General features: G+C 48.5%; 1 protein-coding gene across 1 annotated transcript in view; it reads right to left on the reverse strand.

Moving 5' to 3' along the window:
* The window catches only part of LOC8040843 (sine oculis-binding protein homolog A), a 215711-nt gene extending 208205 nt beyond the window's left edge, over positions 1-7506 (reverse strand). The window contains exon 1 of the mRNA XM_029992703.4: positions 7074-7506. Within this exon, the coding sequence (XP_029848563.2) occupies positions 7074-7193 (120 nt within the window). The 5' untranslated portion in view covers positions 7194-7506. The remainder of the gene's footprint in view (positions 1-7073) is intronic.
* Positions 7507-26678: the final 19172 nt, after the last annotated feature.

The raw sequence follows: 26678 nt of genomic DNA on the forward strand, positions 1-26678 counted from the left end.
GCCCATGCACAGCTGCTGTAAAGCGTCCCGACTTACCACTCATTCACACTGGAAGCGGATCCGCGTTCGCAAAGCGGTTGTGAACGCGGTACAATTGCACGCGCACTCGATGTCATCGAGCGCGCGTGCAATTGTACTGTTCGCAACCGCTTTGCGAACGCGGATCCGCTTCCAGTGTGAATGAGCGGTTAGGGTGCCTTCATGTGCGCATTGCTTGGGGTGATGAAATCTGCTATTTCGTTTCGAACGCTTATTTTTATTTCTTGTTCTTAAGCGCGTGAAAGAGCGTTTCCCTGCACGCGCACGTGGCGCTGACTGTGCTGCGGTGACATTTTGTTTCCTGCGATTTCTTTGTATTTTCCCTCTGACAGCGTGCTGCCGGCATCGGGTACTACAAACGATGGCATTACCCTAAAACAGAAGGACATTGAGGCACCCTATCCCGATTAAGGCCCCTTCATGTTTTAAAAGTAGCGCAAGGTGCGTCGATTAACGAGGCACGTGCAACGTGCAGCCCTTGGGAAGATCATGGCGGCACAGCGTAGAACACTGTAACTGAGCTACATTTCAAACGCCATGTTATTCCCAAAAGTGGCGCGCAATACGTGCCTCCAGCATTTCCACAACAATGAAAAGCGCCACTTTTCCCAGGATCGAGGGGCTTTAGTCCCGACCAGAGAGTGTTTGGTCAATGGGAGGCGCGGCCAGAGCGTGCACCAGACGCAGAAAGTGGGCTTGACATGCTCTCTTGGCCAACCAGAAGCCTAAATGAATCCCCTAGCAGTGGTAGCGAGAAACTGTTTTAATCTAAGATATATGTTGGTATATGGTTTTCATAAGCGCGTAAGAGTGAAGTGTATAACCATTCATGGTTGAAAATAGGGTGCACGTAATTTTTTGATCATGATCATGTAGAAAGATGTAAGAACCGAATTTGCCGCTCAACTCTGTTTTGCTCGGACAGGGTGTGACTGTTCGGACGGCAGATTCCCGGCCCTCGCGGCGCCTGGCGTACTGATTATGTCGATCGTTCCGCTAGTCGCACTCTTCCACCATGATTTTGTATGACCGTGATTGAAACATCACGTGCACCATATTTTCAGTCACCGTGAGTTACTCCGACGCACTTATTGCGGTTGTTTCTCGCGACCACCGCCAGGGTATTATTTCCGGCTTCTGGTGGGCCGCATTCGAATTTCTGAAGACGCCCTGGAACACGCCAAGCCCGCTTTCGGCCCATGGCGCCTCCTCATTTGTCTCCTATACTTCCCAATGATTGGCCAAACTCCCTAGATATACAGTGGCTATAGTCCCGACTGGTGCCTCACGCATGCGAGCACGTGCAGCATGTCCGTGAATGGGGCTCAGACGACCAGGAACATGGCGGCGGCCACACCGAGAGATTCCAAAAATATCCGTGCACAGCGCGTGGTACAACCATAGAGTTATTACAATAAACGCTAGAGGCTCAGCTGGCGCTATTGTCTACGGGACTTCCGGTTGCAAATTGAAGCAGAGAGTATGCAGTCTACTTTTCCAGTCTTCCTGTGTATCCCTAGGGAAAAACGCGCGTGAATTATGTCTCTTCGCCGGAAAATAACATGAATAACGTTTGTTATTTCGGTTGTACCGGATAGTATGTGAATTTATTGGTATTGTGAAAGTGTAATTGCTTTAGTTACAGCATTTTTCTTTACCACTGAACGATATTAAACCTTGCTCTATTTCAGGGCCAAGCCTCTGTTCCATGGAAGGTATGTAAAAACGAGCGGCGATTCTAAGCAAACTAACGATCGAAAGGAATGTAGAGTGTGTTCAAGGTTCGCTAGCATTTCGGTGGTGCTTATATATTGCTAATATGCCCGTCCTGTCTTTGGATGAAAATGACCCCGTCGTGCATATGTACGATCGGTTAAAAATTAAAACATTCGAACGCAAAAAATAAAGCACATGAGTTACGAAAGGTGTGTCTTTTTATTATTTCCTATGTCGAGCAGCTTTTATCGGGCACCATCTCTCTGACTTCCCCTATTTGCGAAGATTTGGAGCGTGCGGGTGATGATTTGAACCCAGAACAAGCATCTTCGCGCATATTCATGAGCAGAAAGAATAAAGCAGTACTTATTTATTGCAAATCTGACTATATTACGTGGCTTTCAATTTATTTTGATCGTCTGCATGCACAAGGAGTTACTTATTCAGTGTTACTGCGTAGTTCTTGCCGTCTCTTTTGGTTTTCCACATGTCCTTCATTCGTTTGGCACTATATCCTTCACGCTGGAAAGCGTCGACGCCGTGTTCGCGCTAACAGTGTCCAACAGTGCACATAAATAGACGTATGAAGCGGTTTTAGCACCGTTTTTCATACCACGAATTTGACATAAAAATGCTGTAACTGACCAATTATTTCATCTGCGTGACTGAGAAATGTTCCAATGTGCCTAGTACCTACAAATTATTTGTGATATTTGCTTTTATAATCGAGCGCAGCTAGAAAATGCACTCGCTTTTTCCCATAGAAATGCATTACCGGAAGTCAATTTCTGACTGCTTGCTGTCTGCTTCAAAATGCAACAGCACACTAGCGCCACCTGAACCTCTAGCGTTTATTGTAATAACTCTATGGCTACAACTTACAACCATTGCCATAGCCTCCTCTATATTCACAAAGCCTGGCATTTCGACGACGGAGCCGTAGAGCGCCCTGTCGCAAATGGGGATCGCGAGGATCTGGTAGCAGTGGGCATCAAAGAGTTAATTCTCGGGGAACCTGGACGTCAGAGCACAGCTTTCGCAGCGGCGAGGACCCGAAACACACTTGTTCGCTCGGGAGAAGTGTGTTTCGTCGTCTCGCCGCAGCGGGGCGCCAGTCACGTGGCTCTCCTCTCCATCCGTTGTCTGCCGCTCCACCTTTTCCATTTCGGCGGCCGCTTCTCGTGGCGATCTGCCGGGATTTGTCAGTTTACAGGAGGCTATGGAATTGCCAACTCAGTTTCTTGACTGCGACGAACATTAACAGCACGAGTCGACGACCTGTCGATTTGCTCTGGCCAAGAACCAGAAGAGCGGGCGTTGTTGCGATCCTGCGATACTTGTTTCGTTGGTGAGACGAGTAACGAAGTCGACTTCGGTTTTGAACATATTAAATACGACATCTTTTATGATATCGAAAGCCCAAATCTCTTTTACCATGTCGGTACGCCTTGTCCTGGCCACGTTGCTTCTTATAAAAAAAAAAAATCAAATTAATTTTTTTTAATGGTAATGAGAGGTGTTGTGCACGTACATTGAATTACGTTAGCTATTCTCTGTTACAACCTGTCGTGGCAAGTGGGGACAGAAATATGGTCCAAGCGAGCCAATCTGAGCATCGGGGCGCGGCACGTTGCGGCGTACCATCAAAGACGACTTTCCCACTTTCCATCTCTTTGGGCATGCTCCTATACCGTGGAGCGCTATCGCGTGCTTCGCCTCCTCGATCTTATTAGAGAGTTTTAGTAGATCGTGTTTTCAGGCCACGCTAATCGTAGCGGGAGCTCGCGCTGCCACTTCGATGCATGCTCCGAAGCACGCGCTCGTAGCGGTAGCGGACCTTTGAAAACGATCTACTAAAACTCCCTATTGTCTCAGGCGAGCCTTAGCGTTCCCTCTTTGCCAAGTTATGCTTAAACGGGTTATAGCCGGTGCTGCCGATCACCATGATTATCCGAGTTACGATTGCCTAATTGAATAAATAAATGGCTAACAAACACTTCGTGACACGTTTTCACCCCAGATTTGCTGCTACATAAACTTACAATCTGGTTTTGTCATCGAGCGAAGTGCGTAAGCGATAAGCTGGACGATGCCCCGGTCACACGGTAAGATTTGATGCCAGTTCCATCGACCTGCATTATCTGATCGACCAATCAGCGCGCGCCACTTCTAGCGCAGCGCGATGCTCGTAGTCAGAATCGCTAACTGGTGCTCCAATCACCTAATGTCACTTGAGGGGTGTCTCGACGGCAGTATCGTTAGATCCGAGTGAGCGCGCCCAAAATCTTCGATCGAAGCACGCGTTTATTCCAGAACCACACCTTCGTTTATTCCATGACTACTCTTTCGTTTACATATTGACGAGAAAGTGCTGCGTCATCATCGTCTGCTGGTTGGCGGCATTGCACGATCCGGACAACTCCTCTCCGCAAACGATATTCTCGGGTCCGCCCTCTCCTTCAGAAAAGGTCAATGGCTTTGCCACTGGTCGTTCGAGTCAGAGGGCAGAGTGAGCATTCGGGGGCGGCACCAATTCATGCCGGGCTGCTTTTCAATGTGTGATTTGGTCTATGCACGGCCAGCGCTGTCGTTCGCAAAAGCGGGGCCTTACCCTGCATGCATACAACGTGTCCAAAAAAAAAATTTTTTTTTCTTCTTTTAATTGCAAGCTCATTGTTGAAAGCTCAGTCTCCGTCCAAATGTAGCCCAAGCGTGGTCCGGTCCACATGCCAAAGTTTCAGAACCGCTATATTATTCAAAAGTTATAAGTAGGGTTTTGTGCTTTCCGGGTTTATTCGTTCCAAAAAAATATCGGTGTTTTAATGCGAAAGCTTTAACTGTCCCATGAAGCGAACCGGAGTTATCAGCTTTTAAAGACGTGCTAAACGGCACCTATTTTCCCCTGCCCCATGGAGCGAAGCCTGTATACACTATAAGCAGCGAATTGATGGATGAAATTTTCGGTGCCAATTTTCGGTGTCAGTCAAGAAATCTGTGTTTATCGGGTCTTATTTTGAAGAAACAGGACACATGCATGTACAAACTGTGCCCCCCCCCCCCCCCCCCCCCCCCCCCCTTTTCCGGCCAGATTTTTTTTTTTTTTTTTTTTTTTATTATAGGTTAGGCATTGTTCATTCATTCTTCGTCCAAACGTAGCGCTAGAGGTCCGCGCACAAGAGGCCAAAGTTTCAGAGCCAATATTTTATTCAAAAGTCGTAAGTGATTATCCGAAACTTTCAACGGGAAAACGGGGCCCATTTTCGCCCGTTTTCGTCTGTCACCATTTTCCCATCAAAAATTTCGGAAAATCACTTATAACGTTTAAATAGGATATCGGTTCGGGCTGAAACTTTGGAATCTGTTTCGTACCTGGCGGTGAATGAGCGTTTGGCAAAGCGTAATTTAATTTTAAAGGAAATAAAAACATTACATTTTTTCCTTCTTTTTTTTTTTTTTGGGAGGGGGGGGGGGGGGAGGGGAGGTGAGGTGAGAGGGGGGAGGCGGGGGAGCACCCCGTACATTTTTTATCCTCCAGAGAACATACGCGTGTACAGACAGAATACATGGTAAACGCCCGGGTACCTCTAATTAAAAAAATAATAATAATAACAATAACGAAGTCTTGCGGACAGTTTAGTGTGGGTGTGTTCAAGGTATAACACAAAAAAAGTTATTTTTTTCTTCTTTTTTTAAGCTATAAGTCTTTTGTTGTTGTTTTCTTTTTTTATTTTTTTAGCGAGGAAAATATTTTTGTTTGGGGCTTTTCGGTTTTTTTTTTGTTTTTTTTTATTTTGATCAAAACGGTTCGGGGCTAATTTTCCAAGTTTATTGGTACTTACCAAAAACAAAACAAAAACAAGAAAAAACAACATGGAACCTTTGTTATTCGTGGTTTTCTGAAACTTGAAATGAGTAAATGAGCTCCCGTTTTCCCAGTAAGCCGAAGCCATTCATCTCCGTGTTTTTGTGTGCTTCGTCGGCTACCATTTTCTCATCGAAATGTATTTCCAAAAATCGCTTAAAACTTTCGAAGAAGACGACGGTTCGTGCTATAACTTTGCCATCTGGTTCCACCGCTTGCGCGACATGTGGCCGAGAAATGGGTGTTTGGCGACGCACAGAGTTTATTTTCGCGGTGTGGAAAACACTGTAAACTCTTTCCTTCGTCACCATGTGCACACCCATTGCGCGTCCAAAGAGGGGGGGGGGGGGGGGGGGGGGGCGTCAATTTGCGTTAAAATTAGCCATCGACCTGGCAGGGAAGCTGTGTTTATAGATTCTGGCCGATCCGCGTGGCCCCGTTCGCCGTGGTCGGTCGGGCATTTTGCGGACACCCGAAACTCTTTTTTCGGTCGGCTGCGTCTGGGAAGCATGGTGGAACAATCCAGCACTAGTACTAAGCGCTCGTTATCTAGAAGGTACTACGTTGTTTGGAGCTCCGCAACCTGAGGGGAGGGGGTGACGTTAGCAGGGGCGGATTTAGAGGGGGGGTCCGGATGTCCTCACCCCCCTCTTGATTTTTACATGTGTAAAATTTTGGGGCGTAAAACAAGGCAGAGGGGGAGGGGGTTCCTACACATATGGTACGCTGACCAACACCTGACCCCCCCCTCAGGAAATTCCTGCATCTGCCTCTGGACGTTAGGCTCATTTGAAACTCGTCGAACATATTCGGATGTCCCTATTAACTAAACCCATATATTACACTTCCTTGGAATGGAATCGCGATTGAAAACACTCTTACAAGAATCTTTTTTTTTTTTTTTTTTTTTTTCAACGAAATGTTTGCGATTAATACGGAGTTTCTATAACGCATTGCGGAAGAGACGTTATTTCCCAGAGAAAGGACGTCATAGAAAACAACAGTATAGGTAGGTATCTCTAGAGGCTTTTTTTTTTCTTTTTTTCGTGTGTGTCGACTTTTCTTTTTATTTTATTTTTTATAGGCGTCGTAGAGCAACTCTGCCAGATATCATTCGCACCGTAATTATGTTTCACTATTCACTTATAATACAAATTCACACCCCCGCTACCTTACGCGTGCCTTATTGGGCTGAAGTGTTAGAACCAACGTCCGGTGATACGGTACCGGAAAAAATGTATCACTTTTTTTTTTCATTCATTCGTGCGATCAGTATTTGTATCTAATCAGCATCTGCATCTAAACAAAACAACGTGACGTAATTTTTAACGGAGAATTTCTGGAACCTCACGACCATCAAGGCCCGCACACTTGACAACCAAAGCCACACAACACACAACTTGGTGCACCGACAAGCTCAAAACAACCGGAGCTACGGGGGCTATACGAATCGTACCTTGATGTCGTCGACGGGTTCGGCCTTAACTCTGACCGGCGGAGGCTGCGGGGGCGGACGACGGTGTCTCGGACGTCGCTTGCTGGACGATTTCTCGACCAGAGCGGTGCCCGCACTCATCGCTCGTGACCGGGCAACTTTTGGTCGGGGCCCGGCGCCCGTGCGACGAGAGGCACTCGGAGACGAAGGACCGTTCCTGTCGCAACACTCTACGGCGTGAAGCGACCAGTTTCCGACAGGCGCGCACACATCACGTTCTTCTGTTTCCGTCAAGATCCCACGGTTCTTCAATATCCCTGCGAGAACCGCCGCCGCAATTGAGAGAAATGCTCGCGTAGATCCGAGTTTCTTTGGAAGCCGAGCGTGCAAGCCCAACGGACTGCAAGCAGACGAACGGCAGACGACGCACGACGCAGGAGCGGGGGAGCGGACCGGAAGTGGCGGGAAGGGCGCTGTCGGCTGCGTGGAGAGAACATCCGGTTGATGGGGGCGCCGCGCTAAACTGGAGCGGTGGCGGGTGGCAACGGAGTTTGTTTCGGTTTCGGTCGTTTCGGCGCGTGTTCTTTGGGCGCCCGATTCGAACGTTCCGTTGGGAGTAATGTTACCGACGGGGTTCTCAGGCTCGTTCGTGCGACTTAATATTATTATTATTGACTAATAAACTTTGTTATGATGAATGTTTCGATCATTGTTTGGTATGGAAGAAGCGATATGAATCGAGATAAACATTTCGGTCGGACCTGCATTTAGGTTCGCTTCCGACAAAAGAGAATGGAATGGTCACCTCAGTTTCTGCGAGTTTTCTATAGTACACATTAAGAGAAAAAAATCACGAAGAAATCTGACGAGAAGTAAAAATTTAGTAATATTTTGTGCCGTGGTTTATATACGCGCTTTTGGGCACATAATAAGATCAGCCTGAAACAACACGTGCGCAAACTCAAGCCGCTTCAGACCCAACATGCAGATTCACTCCAGGAAGAACAAGTCGTATCTTATTTCCCTAGCTCCTATATTAAACCTATTCGCGCGAGCCTCCTAGCAGTAGAGCTTGCAGCAAGTCAGTGCCACTAAGTAGAACCATATTACCACATTCTCCCTACCCCGTTGTCTGCTCGATAATGGGGACCTCTAGCAAACCCTTGCCGTGCTCTGCGTACCGCACTACCGGAGCCTTTGAAGCATGTTTTTGAGCGCGCGCCCAGCGGTCCGTAGTGCGGTACGCCCGACACAGCAACGGTTTGCTAAAGGTGCCTAATACTACTCGAGGCATGCCGTGTTTTCAGGTTCGGGTAAATCACGGACACTTGATATCACGAGTCGATCAGTGTGTTCACTTGAATCAATATTTATCTTCGCCTCAAGTTTGCTTCACGCAAACCTGGAACATGCCTGCCTTTTGCACGAACAATGTGACCGCCACACAAGGATCACCTCAGACAGTGTCTGGGCTCTGCAGGCTGTGTTTTGTACGAGCAGTGTGAACCGCGGCTTAAAGCCGGGCTCACACTGCTCATACATCATACAAAAGACAGACTGCATAGAGATTCGAAAGCGAGTCACCGCGAGACCCGTGCTTCGAATGCCGAGTGGCCATGAGTTCGGGGAGTGGCAGGCGGCATTCGAACCGCGGATACTGCGGTGACTCGTGCTTGCAGACTGTCTTTGGTATGGTGTATGAGCAGTGTGACCCCGGCTTTAAGGCTAATTGGACGGTTTCTTTCAAGTGGTTCCTACTGCATCTAAGACTGTTTCGGTCAGCGACTGCATCACGAGAAGCGCACGCTGTCTCGTCCCGCCAATGCGTCGTGCGCGAGACGATCGCATTTTACTCCAGATGGTGGTATATAAGACCGAGAACATTAGATAGTCCGCTCTGGTCCGCGCTAATTAGCGAATCGCTGTTAGAATCGCCGAGGGGCGAAGACGTCAGCTCAGCGCACGCACGCACACAGGCGTATAGTACGCGATCTCGGTTCCAGCCAGTCTGGACTCTGGTTGCTCTCGTGCCGGCGGCGGAGTCGAGTACGGAGTCTGCAGCTCGGGTGTCGCGGGAAGCGTTGCTTGCGCACGGAGCTGGTCGGTGTCCCGTTACCCGGCTCCCACAGATCGGCTGGCCGCCCCGCAAGAAAAAAGAAAAAAAAAGAGCGCGGAATATTCGTTGCTGCGGCATCGCATCTCGCGCGTCGGCCCCCTGTCCTTTCTCTTCGGGATCCGCACCGCACTTCGTTTCGCACATGAGATGGACCGCTGCGAAAGCCACAAACCACCGGAGCCAATCAAGAGCTCGGAACTTGTCACGTGACCTCCTCGTTAGGCGGGGCGACGCGCGGGGAGCGCGAGTTCACGTGGCAAGCGGGCAGCGCTCGACTAGCTGGGATAGGGCTGGCTGATTCCGCCGTGTTCCATGTATCTTACGGTAAAAGAGAGTTTAATTATTTTTATATATCGCGGGCACTTTTCATCGTCGAATACGTGGTCTCCAAAGAGGAAATAATCGAAAAATACGCGGATGGAATGAACCGTATTTGATCGAATGAAACAAAAGTCTACGCAGCCGCCGAAAGACGAAATCTTTGGCCAAAACGGGATTCGAACTCCGGGGCTCCAAATATCAGGTCGGGTGTGCAAACTACTACACCACTCCCGTCTCCGCCGAAGATTCGGTCTTTCGGCGACTTCGTAGACTTTGTTTCATTCGATGTGTATATATATATACTTCTGGCCAGGGCGTTGCCTGGGAGCAGCTCTCTTCTACACGGAGCCCGTGTGCCTTACACCATTGCACCTTACCATGGAGTTCAGCGGACGCAGCAGTGCAATGCCGCATGACGGTCACGTGCCTGACGGGGTCTGCGACGGATTACTTTCGCAGCGCTGGGACTGGCAGGGGCGGCCCGTAGCGTCTCCGCCGCAGTCCATGCACTGCCTTCGTGGGGCGAGCAGGAAGCCCACTGGAGGCCGGCCAGAAAGGCGACGCTGCCGCCGTGTGCGGGTCGGGTGTTGTGTGGACGTCGGCGAGGTTCGGTTTACGCGCCGCGCGAGAAACCGCCGGCGCCCGTATATGCGATCGGTGGCCCCCTGGAGTCGTCCATTTTACCCGCCGATTCTGGCCGCTTATTGTGCAACTGCCCGCGCTTACCTCCTATAAAAGGCGTCGTTTTGTCACCGCCGTCGGCGTATACCGCGAATTTCGCGGTTCCGGCCTCTGGCACGCCCGCAGCGGGGGACGGAGGATTCATTTCGACGTGCACATACTAAAAAAAAGGATGTAGTCCTTACACCCCTTCTCACGTATATGACACCCCTAAACTTAAGGCCACGGTCCCACTGAATGTGGCAGTTTCGGTACTTTTTGGCAGGTCATTACTCATCCTCTTTTGAATACTGTTTTGTGGGATTGATGTCGCTCGAAGGGCAAAGTAATCCTCTTTCATTTGATATTATGTATGTATTGGTTTATACTGCTCATGCGCATTTGTAGCGTTGCGAATATGATGGCGCGGACCCTCACTTGCTCCGCTAGTTCATGTTTCATGAACGATCCATTAAAGATAACACGGTTCCAATATGGCAGTTTTGTTAAGATGATGTCGGAGCAGATTGTAACGGCATACTTTTTTGGTATTTGCACTACTTTGTTTTGTTCATCTCTCTAAATATTGCCCTAAAATTGTAATTTTTCAGCACAAATATGTTTTTAATGACATGCGCTAGGGCAAAGAAATTAGCTTCAGATGTAGTGCTGATAATTGGTAATATGCAGAAAAAAATTTAATTTTGTGTACATTTTTTTTGTTTAGATATTTTATATCAAACGTAGCACTTTTTTTGTACTTTGAGTCATCGTACTTCAAATGCCGCTGAGGAAATAATTAAACTATGATAAAATATTTAATAAAATTTAGATCTACAATGGTTGCCCAAGAGGTGGACGATGGCTTTCTTCATTTTCAAACTTATAACGCTCCAGGAGCCCTTCAAACTTAACCTGTTTTTGACACATATCTTTTATGGACATCAAACAGATTTATTGATACCTAATAACAGTTATTGCATGGAATAGGTATACATTGCGATGTATTCGATTTTCACAATGATCTTGCTTTGGTTTCTTGATAGGTGTAAAGCTTAGTTAATATTAAAAACAATTGAGAACTGTTTGGGTGTTTTGTTGCGCTACCTGCCGGATGACAGGCAAAACTGCTGATATCTAATGTTCAAGAAATTTTCGAGGGCAGCGTTGGCATCTCTATCATCATCAATGTTCGTGCCTGTTTACCTTCACATTTAGAAAATATGTTCGAAGGCTTACTATTGACACATGAATGGTTGAAGTACTGGGTCAGGTTAATAAATCTAAGTTAAATAATTACACAAGCGTAATGTGATATAATGTGTTCATTATTCGATATAATTGAAATCGATAAACAATAAAGACGAAAAGGAAAAGAATACACCCGAGTTCACTTTGTGCCTAGAGACACTAAATGAGCTGCGCTTAGAGTATCGGCACTCTGTTCCCCAACGATGTTGTGGGCGCCGCCATTTTGGGTCTTGTGCAGAGCAAACGCAACTACCGATCGTCATGATTCAAAAGTGCGACTTCCTCAGCATTAGATCCGGTGACAGGAAGCTGATGCAATATTGCTTTGCTCTGTCGCGGACTGTTTAAACATTTGTGGAGGACGGAAAAGCGTTTCCTGTGATTTTAGATCAAGCTTCAGATAACTGGCAACCATGATTTTAAGCCACAATAGTGTTGTTACTCTGAAGCATAGCTTTTTTAATGACACTATTCATGCCCTTGTTCAAGGAGATTGTAATACCTGAAGGGGTCATGACTTAAGCCCCGTGGGTTCCACAAGCCACTACCTTTTGACACCTGCCTCTTCCTCATTCTTCCCGCTAGTGCCACTAATGGTGAATTCCACTCGTAGATCTGGAGCGCTTTCCAAAATCCGCGAGGGAGGCGAAATTCCGCTCCGTGGGACCCGCTCCGAATCGACGAAGGGAAGGTAAACTTGCATTTTTGGAGCGACCTCCCCCACACCCCTCCCAACCCCTTCTCCCTCCGCCGTACAAAATGGCCGCTGCTCGAACTTGACCAGCCCACCAACGCCTCAGCCGGCTGATCTTTCCGACGACCAGTGACGACTGTCACTGCTTAGCTGCAGAAGTAACATGCGACACAGGCCGGGCGAAATTATACGTACCACGGCGCCCATATCACAAATACGAAGACGTCCGCGTTCGGCACCGTCACGTATACCTTTCGGCCGCCTCGAAGCGGCGGTTCACGGACAGCGATTGCCAGCGGTGGAGTTCAGATTTGTAGTACGACTTTAATAAACCCAGAGGTAACAAACCATCACTTGCGCGGTCGTTGCCTAACTACTTTGCTTTATTTCACGGGAAAACGCCGACGGAATGCAGTGTAAAAAGGTAAACAATCACTGGCTGCAGAATGAATAGGCCTAACCTTGCGTCTGACTCAGGCTTTTCTGTCGTTGTTTTTCTCGTTCTTCCTCTCAAGATCACAGCTGTCAGCGCTTACGGTTTGCCACACTCCATATTCCCGGCTTTTTATCCCTGATCTACGCGAGGTAGAAGCTAGTAGAAGCGTTCGAGCCGTCACAATCCAGAGTAAACAACCGACGCACCCGAATAGAACCAATTTCGCTCGCAGATCTCGAGCGCTCCAAAAGCGCTCCAAATGGAGCGCTTTTGGAGTGCTCGAGATCTGCGAGCGGAATTCACCATAAATTTACAGCGCTTCAGTCTAGCGACGCTTGAACATATTGTGGCTTAAAATCATGGTTGCCAGTTATCTGAAGCTTTATCTGAAATCACGGGAAACCCTTCTTCGTCCTCCACAAATGTTTAAACAGTTCGCGACAAAGCAAAGCAATATTACATGAACCTCCTAACACCGAATCTAATGCTGAGGAAGTCGCACTTTTGAATCATGACGATCGGCAGTTGCGTCTGCTCTGCACAAGCACCAAAAGGGCGGCGTCCACAACAATGTCGGGGAACGGAGTGGCGATACTCTAAGCGCAGCTCATTTAGTGGCTCTAGCTCCCGCCAACCTCCTTTTCCCTGACTGAAACTGAAACTAAATATGAATAATACACCATTTCTATAGCTTATTTAGTTATAACCAACTACACATAAGGAGAGGAGAAAGCGGCCGGGTAGCAGAAACGCGGGTTTTATGAGTGACCATTCTAACCGTCTCAGAAGAGAGAACGCCAGCTTGCGCTGGTTTCAAAAATATCGAAAGAAAAGAGGCGGCGCACTGTGGTTCTTTGTGATTGTGTGTCTAATTTATTTACAGGTATATATGAAGATCGACGATGGACGTCGATCATCTTGAGGTAATGTAACGTACACATTATATAAATAATAAACATAATAGAGAGTTTTAGTAGATCGTTCCGATAGCTCCGATAGCCCCAATAACGATACTATGCATGCGCAAGGGAGGCGGCGGCGGAGTATCGGGCATCGTTATCGGAGTCATGGGAACGATCTACTAAAACTCTCTATTGAGGGACTGAACGACTCAATTTTTTGAATTCATGGATTGTAATATGGCGGTAGCCTATTGTACTTACTGTTATGAAAAGCAATATAAGGTGGCGAGGTGATGATTAAATTATGAGGCTCTATAAGGACGACGATATTAGTGGGTATTGAAGCGCAACGTACAGTGCCAGACTTGTTTGAAGTATCGTCTACCCAAAGACTTTCTTCACCCGCAACAGAATATGGTAGAATCAATGACGATGCTGCTTTACAACTGTACGTGGAACATGAAAACTGCACTGTGTGAAATCGCGGCTTATTCATTAATATGAAGGACAGATTTCTAGCAGCATCCCCTGACGGACTGCTTGGAACAAATGGTCTCGTTGAGGTAAGGTGTCGCCGTTCCGAAAGATTCTTATAGCCTACCGAAACCGCAAAATAGTATGAGGTGAAAAAAAAAAAAAAAAAAAGGAGCCTGGTGTGAAATGTCCAAATCACCACCATAGCTTCTGCTACCAAATACAAGCTTGGCAGTTACACAACACACAAAGAGAGTTTTGTGATTTCGTTATATCTCCACTCAATGGCATTGATATCCAACGTATTCAGAGGGACGACACCTTCTGGTCAACCAACATACAGCCTTTTCTACTGAAGTTTTAGATGAAAGGCCGGACTTCGCTGAAATTCCTCACGTAGACGAGTTGTCCGATCGAACAAACTGCCATTACTCCCTATTTGGGATTCTCTCGATCTTCGTTCGTGAGCCACGGTGTCATGAGATCGAGGGGTGTGGCTCTTCGTCCGCCGGAAAATGCTTCGGCGCGTGTTTTTCTCGTGGAAGAGGAGACCGCCGCGTGCTACTGGAACAAGAACCTGGCGATTCTTCACTGAACTGCTTCTTCCGTAAGCTTCAAGAGAGCTTTCTTCGTTTCGCACATCATCTGTTCTGCTTGCCCACTACTTGCAGGATGGTATGGTGCACTAATGTCGTACCTGATGCCATTTTTATTTTTCTCAGAAAATTGTATATTTTATTTGAAAGAAGATTCAGCGCGTTATCAGAGAAAAGTATTTTCGGTGGGCCAAAAGTAGCGAAAAGAGAGCGTAGAACGTCAATGACGCGTTGGGACGTCGTGGCATGCATCGTGTAAACTTCCAATCACTTACAGTTCGCATCGCCCATGACTCCGCAGATGCGGATATGTTTCGCCACACACCGACTGAATAGTGGATCGTTTTCAGTTACTGTTCATAATGGCGCTGGAATCGAGGAAGACTTTGAATCTTTCCGCAGAGTTAGCCCAGGTGCCAACACTTTTGTCGAAAGCGGTAAGTGCTCGAAACGTCGACAACGTCGCTAGCGACTTGCTGTGCTTGACACTTGACGCTTACCATTCGCTGAGAAGAAACTTGCTTGCTCGTCTGCCACGAGTCGTCCGATATCAGGTCATCACCGCAACTCCATCTCCCGACAAAACAGGTCATCGTTGTCCGCATGTCCATAGTTAGCAATCATATGAACTTATAAATTCCCGAACGCTCATCACTTGCCGTCACTAAACGCCGCTCAATCATAGCATCTTCATTGCAAATAAACGTCTTCCTATTTCTTCTGATGGTTTCTGTACTTACAACATTATGTGTGTCGGTACTTCCGAAAGTATTGCAACGGCCGTTTGTTTTTTGGGAAATATAAAGTAACAACCTTTACAACATCTTCCGGATCCCGTGAAACACAATATTCCGTGACGTCACTTTTCAGTCGTCATTATAATGGCGAGGTAAATACAGTAAATCGCGAAGCAGTTTACTATTGGGGAGGAGGAGCGAGCGTGACGCCCCAAGCGGTTAACTTAACAACTACACGGATGCGGACAACAAATACAATGACGCAGCGCTCGGCCGACATAACCGAACGCGGCGTCAGCGTTCGGCTGAAATTCGTGTTCTCCGGCGAGGGGGAGGAGGGGCTCTTTTGTTTCCACTAGGGCCTGCATGAACAATGCAGCATGCACGATCCCCGCTCAGCACGAAAGCCGAAGTGGGTCAAGCTCGCATTCTCTGGGGATAGATCCGGCACTTAACGTCGCTTCGTCGATTGTTAGTATTTTTTTACATTAAACTGTGCCCCGCGCTCTAGTGTAGAAGATGACATGGACATGCCCATAAGGCCTGTCGGCATGTGCACAGGCCTTGTGTTGAGTAAACACCAAGCGTGGGGAAAACAAACGGGTCAGAGCGCCCCCTATAGTTCGATCTCCTGCCCAATAGTCGGTTGCAAGCTAAGAAAAAACCGGAAATGCCTGTCAGAGGAAACTAATCCTACGCCGAGAAACGCCAGCCAATCGTTTTCATGACGTCACGATTCCGTGGGCCAATCGCGATCCTTTTGAAAAAAAAAAAAGCTCAACATGGCTGCTGGCCTTAGCAACGCGACGTATAGTTTCTCGTGACAATTACTCTGCTTTTTTGCACCGTGTTTTACGTGCCTGAGGTTACGCCACGAAATCTTAATGGTATCGGCTTGCGTTTGCATCAGTTTTTGCGCGACAACGTGAGAATCCAGCGACGCTGTCGCCAACGAAAATTTCGAAGCGGGCGCGAGGCTTACCACTGCTGAGAGCTGGAGGACGGTATGTTGGACAGTATCTTGGACAGAAAATGAATTGGGAAGACGGTACATTGGACATGACTTTCTTTCTTTACTAAACAGCTTTTTCGTTGACAAAAACGTTCTAACTTATTTAAATGTCCTGAATGAATTAAGTAAATATTGTTGTAGTTTAAGACACCTTTCCTGGAGGAAGAAAAAGCAACGTTGCTAGCGAACTACTTTCTCGACGGCGGAGGCACTTCAAATGGGCGCAATGCGCTTGTGGGTGGAGCTAAAAGATTGTTCTCAGGTTGCACCCGACTATAGGCGTCCGCATCCACTGGTGTCTTGGAAGATTGAGTCTATTGAGCGTGCATTCCTGCAGAAAAATTGTTCATTGACAGAATAATGACACGTCCATCAAGAATTGATTCCTTTTTGGTAAGATTTATTTCGAAAGCTCGTGGCAACCTCCGAACCGTATCTCCCTATATCAGCCTGACATTCTCGCATACATGAGTTTGCTGGGCCACGCTATTGACCCAGCTGAGCACAGCTGGCAGCGGCGCGAGCAAGGCCACGATTCGAACGTGATGGTGCTCGAGCCATTTAACCGTGAAACAATATTTCGTCCACTTCACGGATGCGTGTCGCCATCTATTGGTTGAACTAACGCCTTGTTAAAGATGGCTGCCGTGGGACCGCAGCCTTAAAGGAGCGATGCAACAATTTTTGTACTTTGGGCAAATACCGCTTAAAACGGATCCCTAACGTTAATGACCTATGAAACACGCGTTCGTTCTTCACCCCACGCAATAGAAGTCCCAGAAAAAAATTAAAGAAAAACGAGCAGCGTTCACCCCCTCAACTCGCAGCCAGAACAAGCGGCCACGCGATTTGGAGCCGATTATATGGCGCCAGTGTTGATCATAGCTACGCGCTGGGGTTGGCAAAGCGCAGAACACGCGCTGAGTTCCAGACATTGTTATGGCTCGGCTGTTGTCGTCGTTGCAGCGATTGGACACGGGTCACAACCCGTATGCTTCTCGAGCTAGCAATTGTCACGAGCCCAAGTCGAGTGCCCACGCAATGCTCGGGTCCAATCTATGAACCGCATTCAAATATCGTCACTTGGGTGCACTGCGATCCCCGAGTTACGTCATCAAACTTTGCAAAGGAGAGATTGAATGAAAATGATCGCCTTTGTCCTTAAAATTACACCGCAACAAAGGAATTTCTTGGCCAATGGCGTAGCGTGTGATTATCCTTGAGCCCCAGGTATGCCAGTAAGCTCGTGTAGAGAGAAAAACATTCCAATTGAATATCGTTGCACAGCTCCTTTAAGTCGGAGTTACAGCGAACTGACGTTCAACCGACGCTAACAACTTTCAGGAGCGGCTCGAGACCCGAGTTGTAGAACTTATTAAACTAGCTTAAGTAAGTGTAAACCCCAAGAATCCGGGACACGCCTCTGCTTGCAACTTACGCCATCTCTCGGCAGTCACGTCAGCACCCCAGCTTAACTCAATGGGCAAAAATAAATTATATTTTTGTAATTCAGTAAAGAGCCCGCCGATTTTTTTTGCACTCCCAGGATTATAATATTGACCTAATAGCCCGCCTATTTTAAGAAATTCAATGCCACACGACCATTATATATTTTTTTTCTGAATCAATGAACCGGTTCCCATAGACCCCCTTATAAAAAGAGACCATGACATTCACTTCCCAGGAAGAAAATCTTGGCGCCACAGAAACTTGAAGTCAAATACGATTATTGTATTAATCTTAGCTTTAATTGATTCCAGGAGAAATTCACGTTCAGTCTTGAGTTGTCGAGGCGTAATGTTCCGTGGTAATCGAGAGCTTGCAATAGCGTGAAAACATGGTTGAGCCAGCACGGATTTCCCGCTCAAAACATTTTGAGAATATTTACTGTATCAACAGAAAAGATATGTATTAATACGAAAGCATTAACTGTCCCATGGAGTGAAGCCAGCGAAAGACGCCACCTAAATTCCTATTCAGTATAGAGGTTTTTTTGCGCGACACAGGGGACAATTACAAGCGAATAGACACGGACAAGCGCAAACTTTCAACTACTTTATTCGTCCACACTCTATGCACACAAGCTTTAATGATCAGGTAGCCAGGCTGAAGTCTGCCGGTTTCCCCTGCTCGGTCATTACGGCGGTTGCTGAGACGTTGCTCCAGAAGACCAAGGAAAAGCAGAGGACGCGGCCAGAGCCGCCACAAAGGAAGTGTAGACCAGAAGTGGTGCCATATATACACAAAGTGTCCCACAACCTCAAGAAGGTAGCGAATAGGTACAATGTACCTTTCGTATTCTCTGCGCCACGCAAGCTTGCGGGCCTTTGCCCGAGGATTTCCTCGGGAAGAGAAAAGACAAGTGGCTGCAACAAAAAGCACGCCCGACCGTTTGTGGATTGTGCCACAGCGGTGGTATACGAGATTCCGCTCTCGTGTGGGAAAGTATATATTGGTCAAACTGGTCGCTGCGTTAATGACCGCGCACGGGAACATGAATTGTCGATCAGGAATAAAGGCAATGCACACTTGCCTACTCACTGTGCCGACTGTGGGTGTGATGCGCGATTTCGGGAGATTAGGACCTTGGGTAGAGGCAAAGACAGCACAGCCAGAGAATTGATGGAAGCTTTTTATATAAAGAAGAACCATGACTGTGTCAGCGATACCTCGGTTTCTTTGTTTGAAAGTGAAGTGCAGTTTTTATCCGGGTTGCTGGTTCGATAATGACTATTGTGGAATGTGTCTTGGTGGATGACTTTACTATCTATTTTCGGTTTTTTTTTTCGTCTGTGTAGCGTGCTGCGCATGCTCTTTCTGGATGTTCGTGGTCGATTGCGCACAAATAAAGTAGTTGAAAGTATGCGCTTGTCCGTGTCTACTCGCTTGTAATTGTCCCCTGTGTCGCGCAAAAAACCTCTATACTGCATCATGAACCAACTAGGCCAACAACAAGTTTTAATTAAATTCCCATTGGCTGAGTGTAACGAGACCTAAATTCCCATGGAGTGCGACGCGTCACGTGGCTCCATAACAACGGGGTCATTGTTGCCGAGGAGCCAGCCAAACTGCTGCCGGCGCAGCTGTGAGGGGGAGGGGGTGGGGCGGGTCAAGAGGCTTTGGGGCGGGTATGCGCTCGGCTGACGTCAGGCCTAACGTTAGGTACAACGTCACGCTTTGAGGTCTAACGTCGTCAACTAGTAAGCGCAGATGTTTGACGTGAGGGTGAATGCGGGAATGCGGTGGCCTGACGTTAGGTCTAACATTATGCTTTGAGGTCTAACGTCGTCAACCGGTACTTCGAGGTCGTCCTTGAGGTCGTCCTAGACGTCGTCATCTAGGCTTCGTTCTCGACGTCATCCTAGACGTCGTCCTTGAGGTCGTCCGAGAGGTCGTCCTCCGCGTCGTCCTTGACGTCGCTCTCGACGTCGTCCTAGATGTCACCCTCGACGTCGTCCTAGAGGTCGACCTAGACGCCTTACTTGGCGTCAATCTCTGGGACGCCGTCCTCGACGTCGTCCTACGTCGTCCTAAACTTTGATACGTGTAGAAGCATCACTAGAAAAACTTCACCCGCGGGACTATAATGCTTTCGCATTTCCATGCATAGCTTGGGAGTATAGCATCACGTTCCAGGAGATAATTTTGATACTTATTATAATTATTTTTCTGTGAATTTTTCAATCTGGTCCGTCGCACCGCAAGCCGCGTGCATTCGCTCTGAATACTAATGGCGAATTCCACTGGGCGTTTTGGAGCGCGCCGGAATCAGTTGACCAGATCCGGATTGGAGCACAAGATCCGAACGGGGTCGCGCCGCCTACGGATCCCCAGTGGAACATGACCACTGCTCCGGGATCGGCGGATGCCTTCCCGTCATTCAACTGCCCGGGAATCCCCTTTTCGCGGCCGCCGCGGTCGTTTCGAAGACGTTTTCGCTACGCGGAGCGAACACGTGTTCGACGAACGAGTGGCAGGAATGGCTCGGGCGCTTCTAGCAACGATTGCCGGAATGCCCGTAGCGCGGCAAATAACTTCTCTTCTCCTTCCTGGAAAACGAACCGGCTGTCGAGCCAATGGGTAAGCAAGCGGCCATTAAGAATTCTTCTGATGTCGAGACAATCGAGGAGCCCGTGACGTGCTTCTTCTTCTTCTGAGGCGAGATGGGCGAGATCAGGCGAGATGCCCCACGAGAAAGGAAGTCACGTGTGTGCGCCGAGGGCTAATAATAATTGGGTTGTGTGAATATTTATACAGCGTGTAGTTGGTCAGCTATTAAAGTTGCGACGAGTCACACGCTGTAGATGAGCAATTTAGCCAGTGCAGTACAACCGCTAGCCTGGGGTCTTTAACGTGCGCCACGCAGTAGTGATACACGACCGCACACCGGTACGATGGTCATCCAGATCGAAACGGGCAGGGGTGGGGCTCCAACCCAGGATTCCCGGGTTCTGCAGCGTGAGCTTTCGCTCCGAAATCGTGGAAGCGACTTTTCTCGTGGCGAATTCCACGGGTCGTTTTGGAGCGCGCCGGGATCGATTTTTCCGGAGCGAGCCTATTTCACTGGGCGATCGGGATCGAGACGAACTTGTTCCACTGGTCGTTTTGGATTAGCTCCCGCTCAAGATCTCGATCTGGATCCGAGAAAAGTCGCTCCCCCGATTTCGGCGGATTCAACCGGAAGCCAGCCGGGTCAGCCCTCGGCGCACACACGTGACTTCCTTTCTCGCGGGCATCTCGCCTGATCTCGCCTCAGAAGAAATGGCAATGGCCGCTTGCTTACCCCTTGGCTCGACAGCCGGTTCGTTTTCCAGGAAGGAGAAGAGAAGAGAAGGGTTTTGCCGCGCTACGAGCATTCCGGCAATCTTTGCTAGACGCTCCTGAGCCATTCCTGCCGCTCGTGCGTCGAACACGTGTTAGCGCCGCGATCTCGAAAACGTTGATGCTTGGAACTTGGAACCAGCCGCTACCAGACACGTGATTTGTTTAAAAAAAACAAAAAAAAAACAGGACGTTTTGGGGGAATGAATCGATCACATAGCAGGCGGTAGACAAGTAGACAGCGTTGAAAACTATTTATTCCACCGATTGTTATGAAGGCCGATGGTGTCGGTGTCGCAGTTTTGAAGCACTGTCAGTTCAGCTCAACACCACGTTACAAAGGACGGTTTGGGGTACTGCCGGTGCTAACGCAATTTCACAGTAGAAATAGGAATTGAATGAAAGAACCGGACAAAAACACTTCATACGGTGGCGTAAATGCCAAACATATATCAGCGATGCCACTTTCCTCGGTTAGGGCTATCTGCTATGTCAGCGAGTGAAGAACATCTTGATAAAATAAAGCGCGGAAAATATTCCCCGTGTCAAGTTTTCTAATTACAGCCACTGGTTGATGTCGTACCGTGGTAATTCCCGGCCCTTCGGACGCACTAGCGCTTTGTAGAGACATTTCCAGCGATTCCGCGCCGCACACGAACGAAGGTAAACAATCAAGATGGCGGAGTGTTCCCCGTGTTGTCCTCGCCGTCAGCACGATGTGACAGGGTTGTCAGACAACAAATCGGGCAACGCTGTTGCCGGGCGGCAGCAACATGTTGCCCGACTGTTGCTGAACACGTGTTAGCACCGCGATTGCGAAAACGTTTTCAAAACGACCGCGGCGGCCGCGGAAAGGGGATTCCCCGGCAGTCGAATGACATAAAGGCAAATGCCGATCCCAGAGCAGTGGTCATGTTCCACATGGGGATCCATCGCCGGCGCGACCCCGTTCGGATTGTGAGCTCCATTCCGGATCTGGTCAACTGATCTCGGCGCGCTCCAAAACGCCCAGTGGAATTCGCCATCGGATCCAGATCTGGAGCGGGAGCTAATCCAAAACGACCAGTGAAACATGTCGGTCTCAATCCCGATCGCCCAGTGAAATAGGCTCGCTCCAGAAAAGTCGATCCCGGCGCGCTCCAAAACGACCAGTGGAATTCGCCATAAGTCCTAACGTCATTTTTGGCAAGTTGCCCTTTGGTCAGGAAGGCAGAAAACTCGCCTGAGAAGGTTTAGTTGCCACTATAGCGTAGCTGACTATATATATTACGCTGGTGTCGCGAAGTGTTGCTCGCGCGAGTATTTAGTCTAGCTTCACTTTATGTTTTTATCCTTCTCCGAGAGTTCTTTCCGTCTACACGGGACGGCTGTTGGATTCCACCGGAGTCGGGGGGGCCCCAAATGGGGGCGAACGTGAACGCTCTAACGCTACACTTACTTTACAGAACCCCGCGTTGGATATGTTTTGTCCTGTGTATGTTTGCTTTTGGGATCTCTACTTCGGAGGTGGTTATGCTCTGTGTATGTATAACTTCTCTGCCTACGAATGTGCTTTCTATTGTTTATGACTGATCTCGTGAGCTTCGTTTGGAATGTGTTCTGTCTCGTATATGTGCTTGTTTTTGGAATGTTCGTATTTGCTTTGGGCTCCGAGCCTTTTGATTGGTGCTCAGAAAACCCCTCTTGATTGGTCCTTCCAAACCTTTCTGATTGGTGGACTGGAGGACCTCAGAATGCTGCTGAACCCAATATAAGCGGCCACCGAGCGGGGCACTTGGCTCCCGGATACCAAGCCTTGGACATCTCCCTGCCTCTGGAAACCAACCTGCACGTCCAACCCGCCTTCGGCTGTGGAGCCGTCCGCCCGCTGGCTGGCAAACTTGGTCCCCCTTACGGCTGTGGAGGAGTTCGGCTCGCCCACTTGTGTGTGGAACATTGTTTGTCGAGTTTGGCTGTGGTCGGGGCCCCCGCTGAGGGTGTGTGTGGTCAGGGAGGACGGCGGGGAAAGTTTCCTTAGGTTAGAATTATTTCCCCCCAAAAGTTTACTGTCAAATTATATAATGTTCAAAGTGATGTAAAAGAGTCTTTGTCTAGATCTCTTAAATAAACAGTGTTGTTTGTTAACATCAGTAATCGTTTCATTAACGGAGAGAAGAGGAGTCCTGTTTATTTTCTTCGTTACACTAGTCTGGGAGAGTACTTTCATATTTTGTGTAATACTGTTTTAGTGAGTTTATGAATATTTCGTACATCATAAATCTCACTATTTGCAGTAGATACTTAACTTGTATATCCTAAATTTTTTCCATGTCAAAGTACGCAATTTTCTGTATGTATCCCTGAATCCACAAGACCATCTGAGGCAAAAGCAAACAGATTGTTATTAGACTTTTCTGGTTGTGGACACGTGTTCTGGCTGTGGGCATGTGAAAAAAAAATACGTAAAAGTGTTGATTATAAACTTTGTGAATAGTATTTTTGACGGTTGATGTCAAACTCGTTGCTGCAAATAATACTAGTGATGGACGTGAATATAGTTTTGAATGGACATTTTGAAACAGTCATAGAATTTTATCTTCATACACCTACATACCACCCTTTCACAATTTGTGTGTCTTGAAAAAAAAGACTGAGTTTACGACTGAAACAGCAGCCAACAACTGCCAGGGCTCCGTGAGCAATCAGACAGGAAGAGCAAGCGCGTGTTTTTGTGATGAGTTTGTAAAGTCTAAACCTCATTCTGAATCTTTGAGTTGAACAAGAGCAAGTGCTCTTTCAACTCTCCCCGGCACGTGACTTTAGTCGCACTGCCTATCATTATGCTATTCCACACACCACCGTCGCAAAGGTAGTGGTAACAGAGAATGTATTATATTGGACAGCTCTCATCAGCTTGTTGGAAACAGCGCCTGCGAAAAAAAAAAAAAAAAAGTCCAGCCGAAGGTAACGCTTTTACCGCTTATTCACACTGGAAGCGGATCCGCGTTCGCAAAGCGGTTACGAACGCGGTTGTATAAAGATTCAGTACAATTGCACGCGCACTTGATGTCATCGGGTGCGCGTGCAATTGTCCTGGATCTTTATACAACCGCGTTCGCAACCGCTTTGCGAACGCGGATCTGCTTCCAGTGTGAATGAGCGGTTAGTGCGCCCGTAGGTCGTGCGCTTTCCGGAAATTGCGTATTTCGTGACGTTGTGCTGATTCCTTGCGCCATCCGGGCGCGCATAAGAAAGTTGGATGATTTAAACTTTTTTTCTGAGGGCGCACGAAAACGCGCTGTTTCGAAGTGGGGCGCTCGTCTCCCGGCTCCGTGTTTCTTCGCCGTCGGGCGCAGATGCTCTCCGCTCGCCCGAAAGCGCACCGTCCTACACTCTAAAAAAAGTCTGGGCGTGTGCTTTCACGCACAACACTCGGAGAGCCAATCAGCGCAACTTACGGAGGCAGCTTAGCGAATGACGATGCCGAAACATCTGTTTAGACCAAAAAACACAGACTGAGTTGTGACATTAGAGAGTTTTCGAATAGGGGGCCCCAACGCTTTGGGGTACCCGACGCAACGACACCTCACGCAGCGTGCTTATAGAATAGGGTTTGTGACGGCGTAACGCGGCACGCTCGCTGGATGGATGTATGTATGAATACGGCTGAGCCCTTTGGATCGGGCGGTAGCTTGCGCCACCGAGCCACCTTTTTCGCGTGCAGCGCCATTGTGGACAACGAACGAACTTGTTAACAGTGAAAAATTATTAAAACGCAAAACATTTGCGCTGAAACGACACTTGATTGTAGGTTGCAGTTCAAATAATAGGGAGGGTAACACCAGTTGGAACGTCACAGGAAGACCCATCTGCCGACCGTCTCTGAATCAGAAGATTTACTTCTCTGGTCACAAGAGAGTGCACGCCCTCAAGTACCAGGCCGTCATGTGCGCCAATGGAATTATCTGCGAACTCGACAGGGCCATTCCTCGGTCACAGGCACGACGCTGGTAGGTGTAGCTTGCATTTAGCCCATCCTGTAGCTGAAGCAGCACGGCAGTTATAGAGCTTTATAATAGAGGTCCCAAAGCTTTGGAGCCCCAAAAGAAATAGGGGCTCAGGCCATAGGCGTGCGCACAGGGGAGGCAGGGGGGGCGGCGGCCCCCTCTAATCATCTAGGGGGGGGAGGGGGAGGGGGGGGGGGCGCAAGGTTGGCCCAACTCGAGGCGCGACGGCGCCGGCGGTATACGCTTCGCAAGTGGGCTCATTTTCGTCTTCTGCGCATGAGAAAGGAAGTAGCGGTGACGTCAGAACGCCGAGCCCTGGTTGGCTGATCGCGACCCCCTATCTGAGCGTCGTCTGCTCCTTTGAAACGTCGTCTGCTCGCAGCATCGTCTGCGTCTCTCTTACCTTTCCTGTGACTTTCGGAGCGAACTCGACTTCGCCTTTAAAGGAGGGCAGACGAAATAACTCAAGCGGTACGTTGTTTTTGTCTAACAACTAGCAGACGCGCATCAAGGAGGGAAGTCAAAGTACTCACTGGCGAGGTGTCCCGGGGCGCCGAGGTTTGTTTGCTTAGAACCGAGAGTGAGCGTGTTAGTGTCCGTAAGTTCCCTGCCAAATACGTTTTCCCTCCATTCCTGTGCGGCGAGACCCCTCACTCTTTGACGGCGCCGGCGGGTTGGCGCAGTTAACGTCGCCTGCTTTACGTCTGCTAGTCAAAGCGATGGCTGGTTTACCTTTCCTGCGTCTGTGGCTTTTTCACCGGCGAGAGTCACCGTTGCCTCGGGAAACAAGGAGATAACAAGAGGAAGAAATTGACCTCTTAATCTAAAATTGAGGTCAGCGATCAAAGTATAACACGGGAAGGATTCACAAGGGTCGCGCGGGCATATTCCATTCAGCACGTCAGCCGGTCGTGGGCAGACGGTCGCCGAGTCGCGGAGTGCCTACTAGGCCTAACTGCACAGCTCGTTTGGTCGCGTTCGGTGGAATCGCGGCCGTTGGAGCTTTTCCCCGGTGTTTGTGGATCCAGCGTTCTTGTTCGTCGTGCTCTGTTTCAAGTAATTTTTACTTTTTTCTTGCTGCCTGAAGTCAGGACGCGTCAGAAGCTCAAGTAGAAAAATAAACGTCCGTGGGTCGTCGCGACCGCGATGCTGTCGGCCATGCTAAGTTGATCGTAAGAAGTGCGTAAGACAGCTTCGGAGCTGTCGTAGGATTTCGCCGTAACCTGCGCAAAACGCACGAAAATTTCGTTTCGCGAATACGAATTTGTTCTTAAGCTTTGTCTTACGCACATTTTTGGCGTAAGATCGTTTCGTGAATCTGGCCTCTGCACTTCCGAAGGTCGCAGGAAAGGTAAGACAGACGCAGACGACGTTGGGAGCAGACGACGTTGCAAAGGAGCAGACGACGCTCAGATAGGGAATCGCCATCAGCCAATCAGGGCTCGGCGTTCTGACGTCACCGCTACCCCCTGCGCAAGAAGCAGACGAACTTGCCCTCCGCATAGGCCTCCTGCGCTGAAGCTTTGAACAAACTATAGCGCCCTCATTTTGGGTAGTACAAGCTCACCTGATTGAGCATAGTCCTACTTATGGCACGTTGGTCGAGCTTTTTCAATTTTA

This window comes from Ixodes scapularis, unplaced genomic scaffold (assembly GCF_016920785.2).
Source record: "Ixodes scapularis isolate PalLabHiFi unplaced genomic scaffold, ASM1692078v2 PGA_scaffold2__306_contigs__length_199485367, whole genome shotgun sequence".
Taxonomy (NCBI): Eukaryota; Metazoa; Arthropoda; class Arachnida; order Ixodida; family Ixodidae; genus Ixodes; species Ixodes scapularis.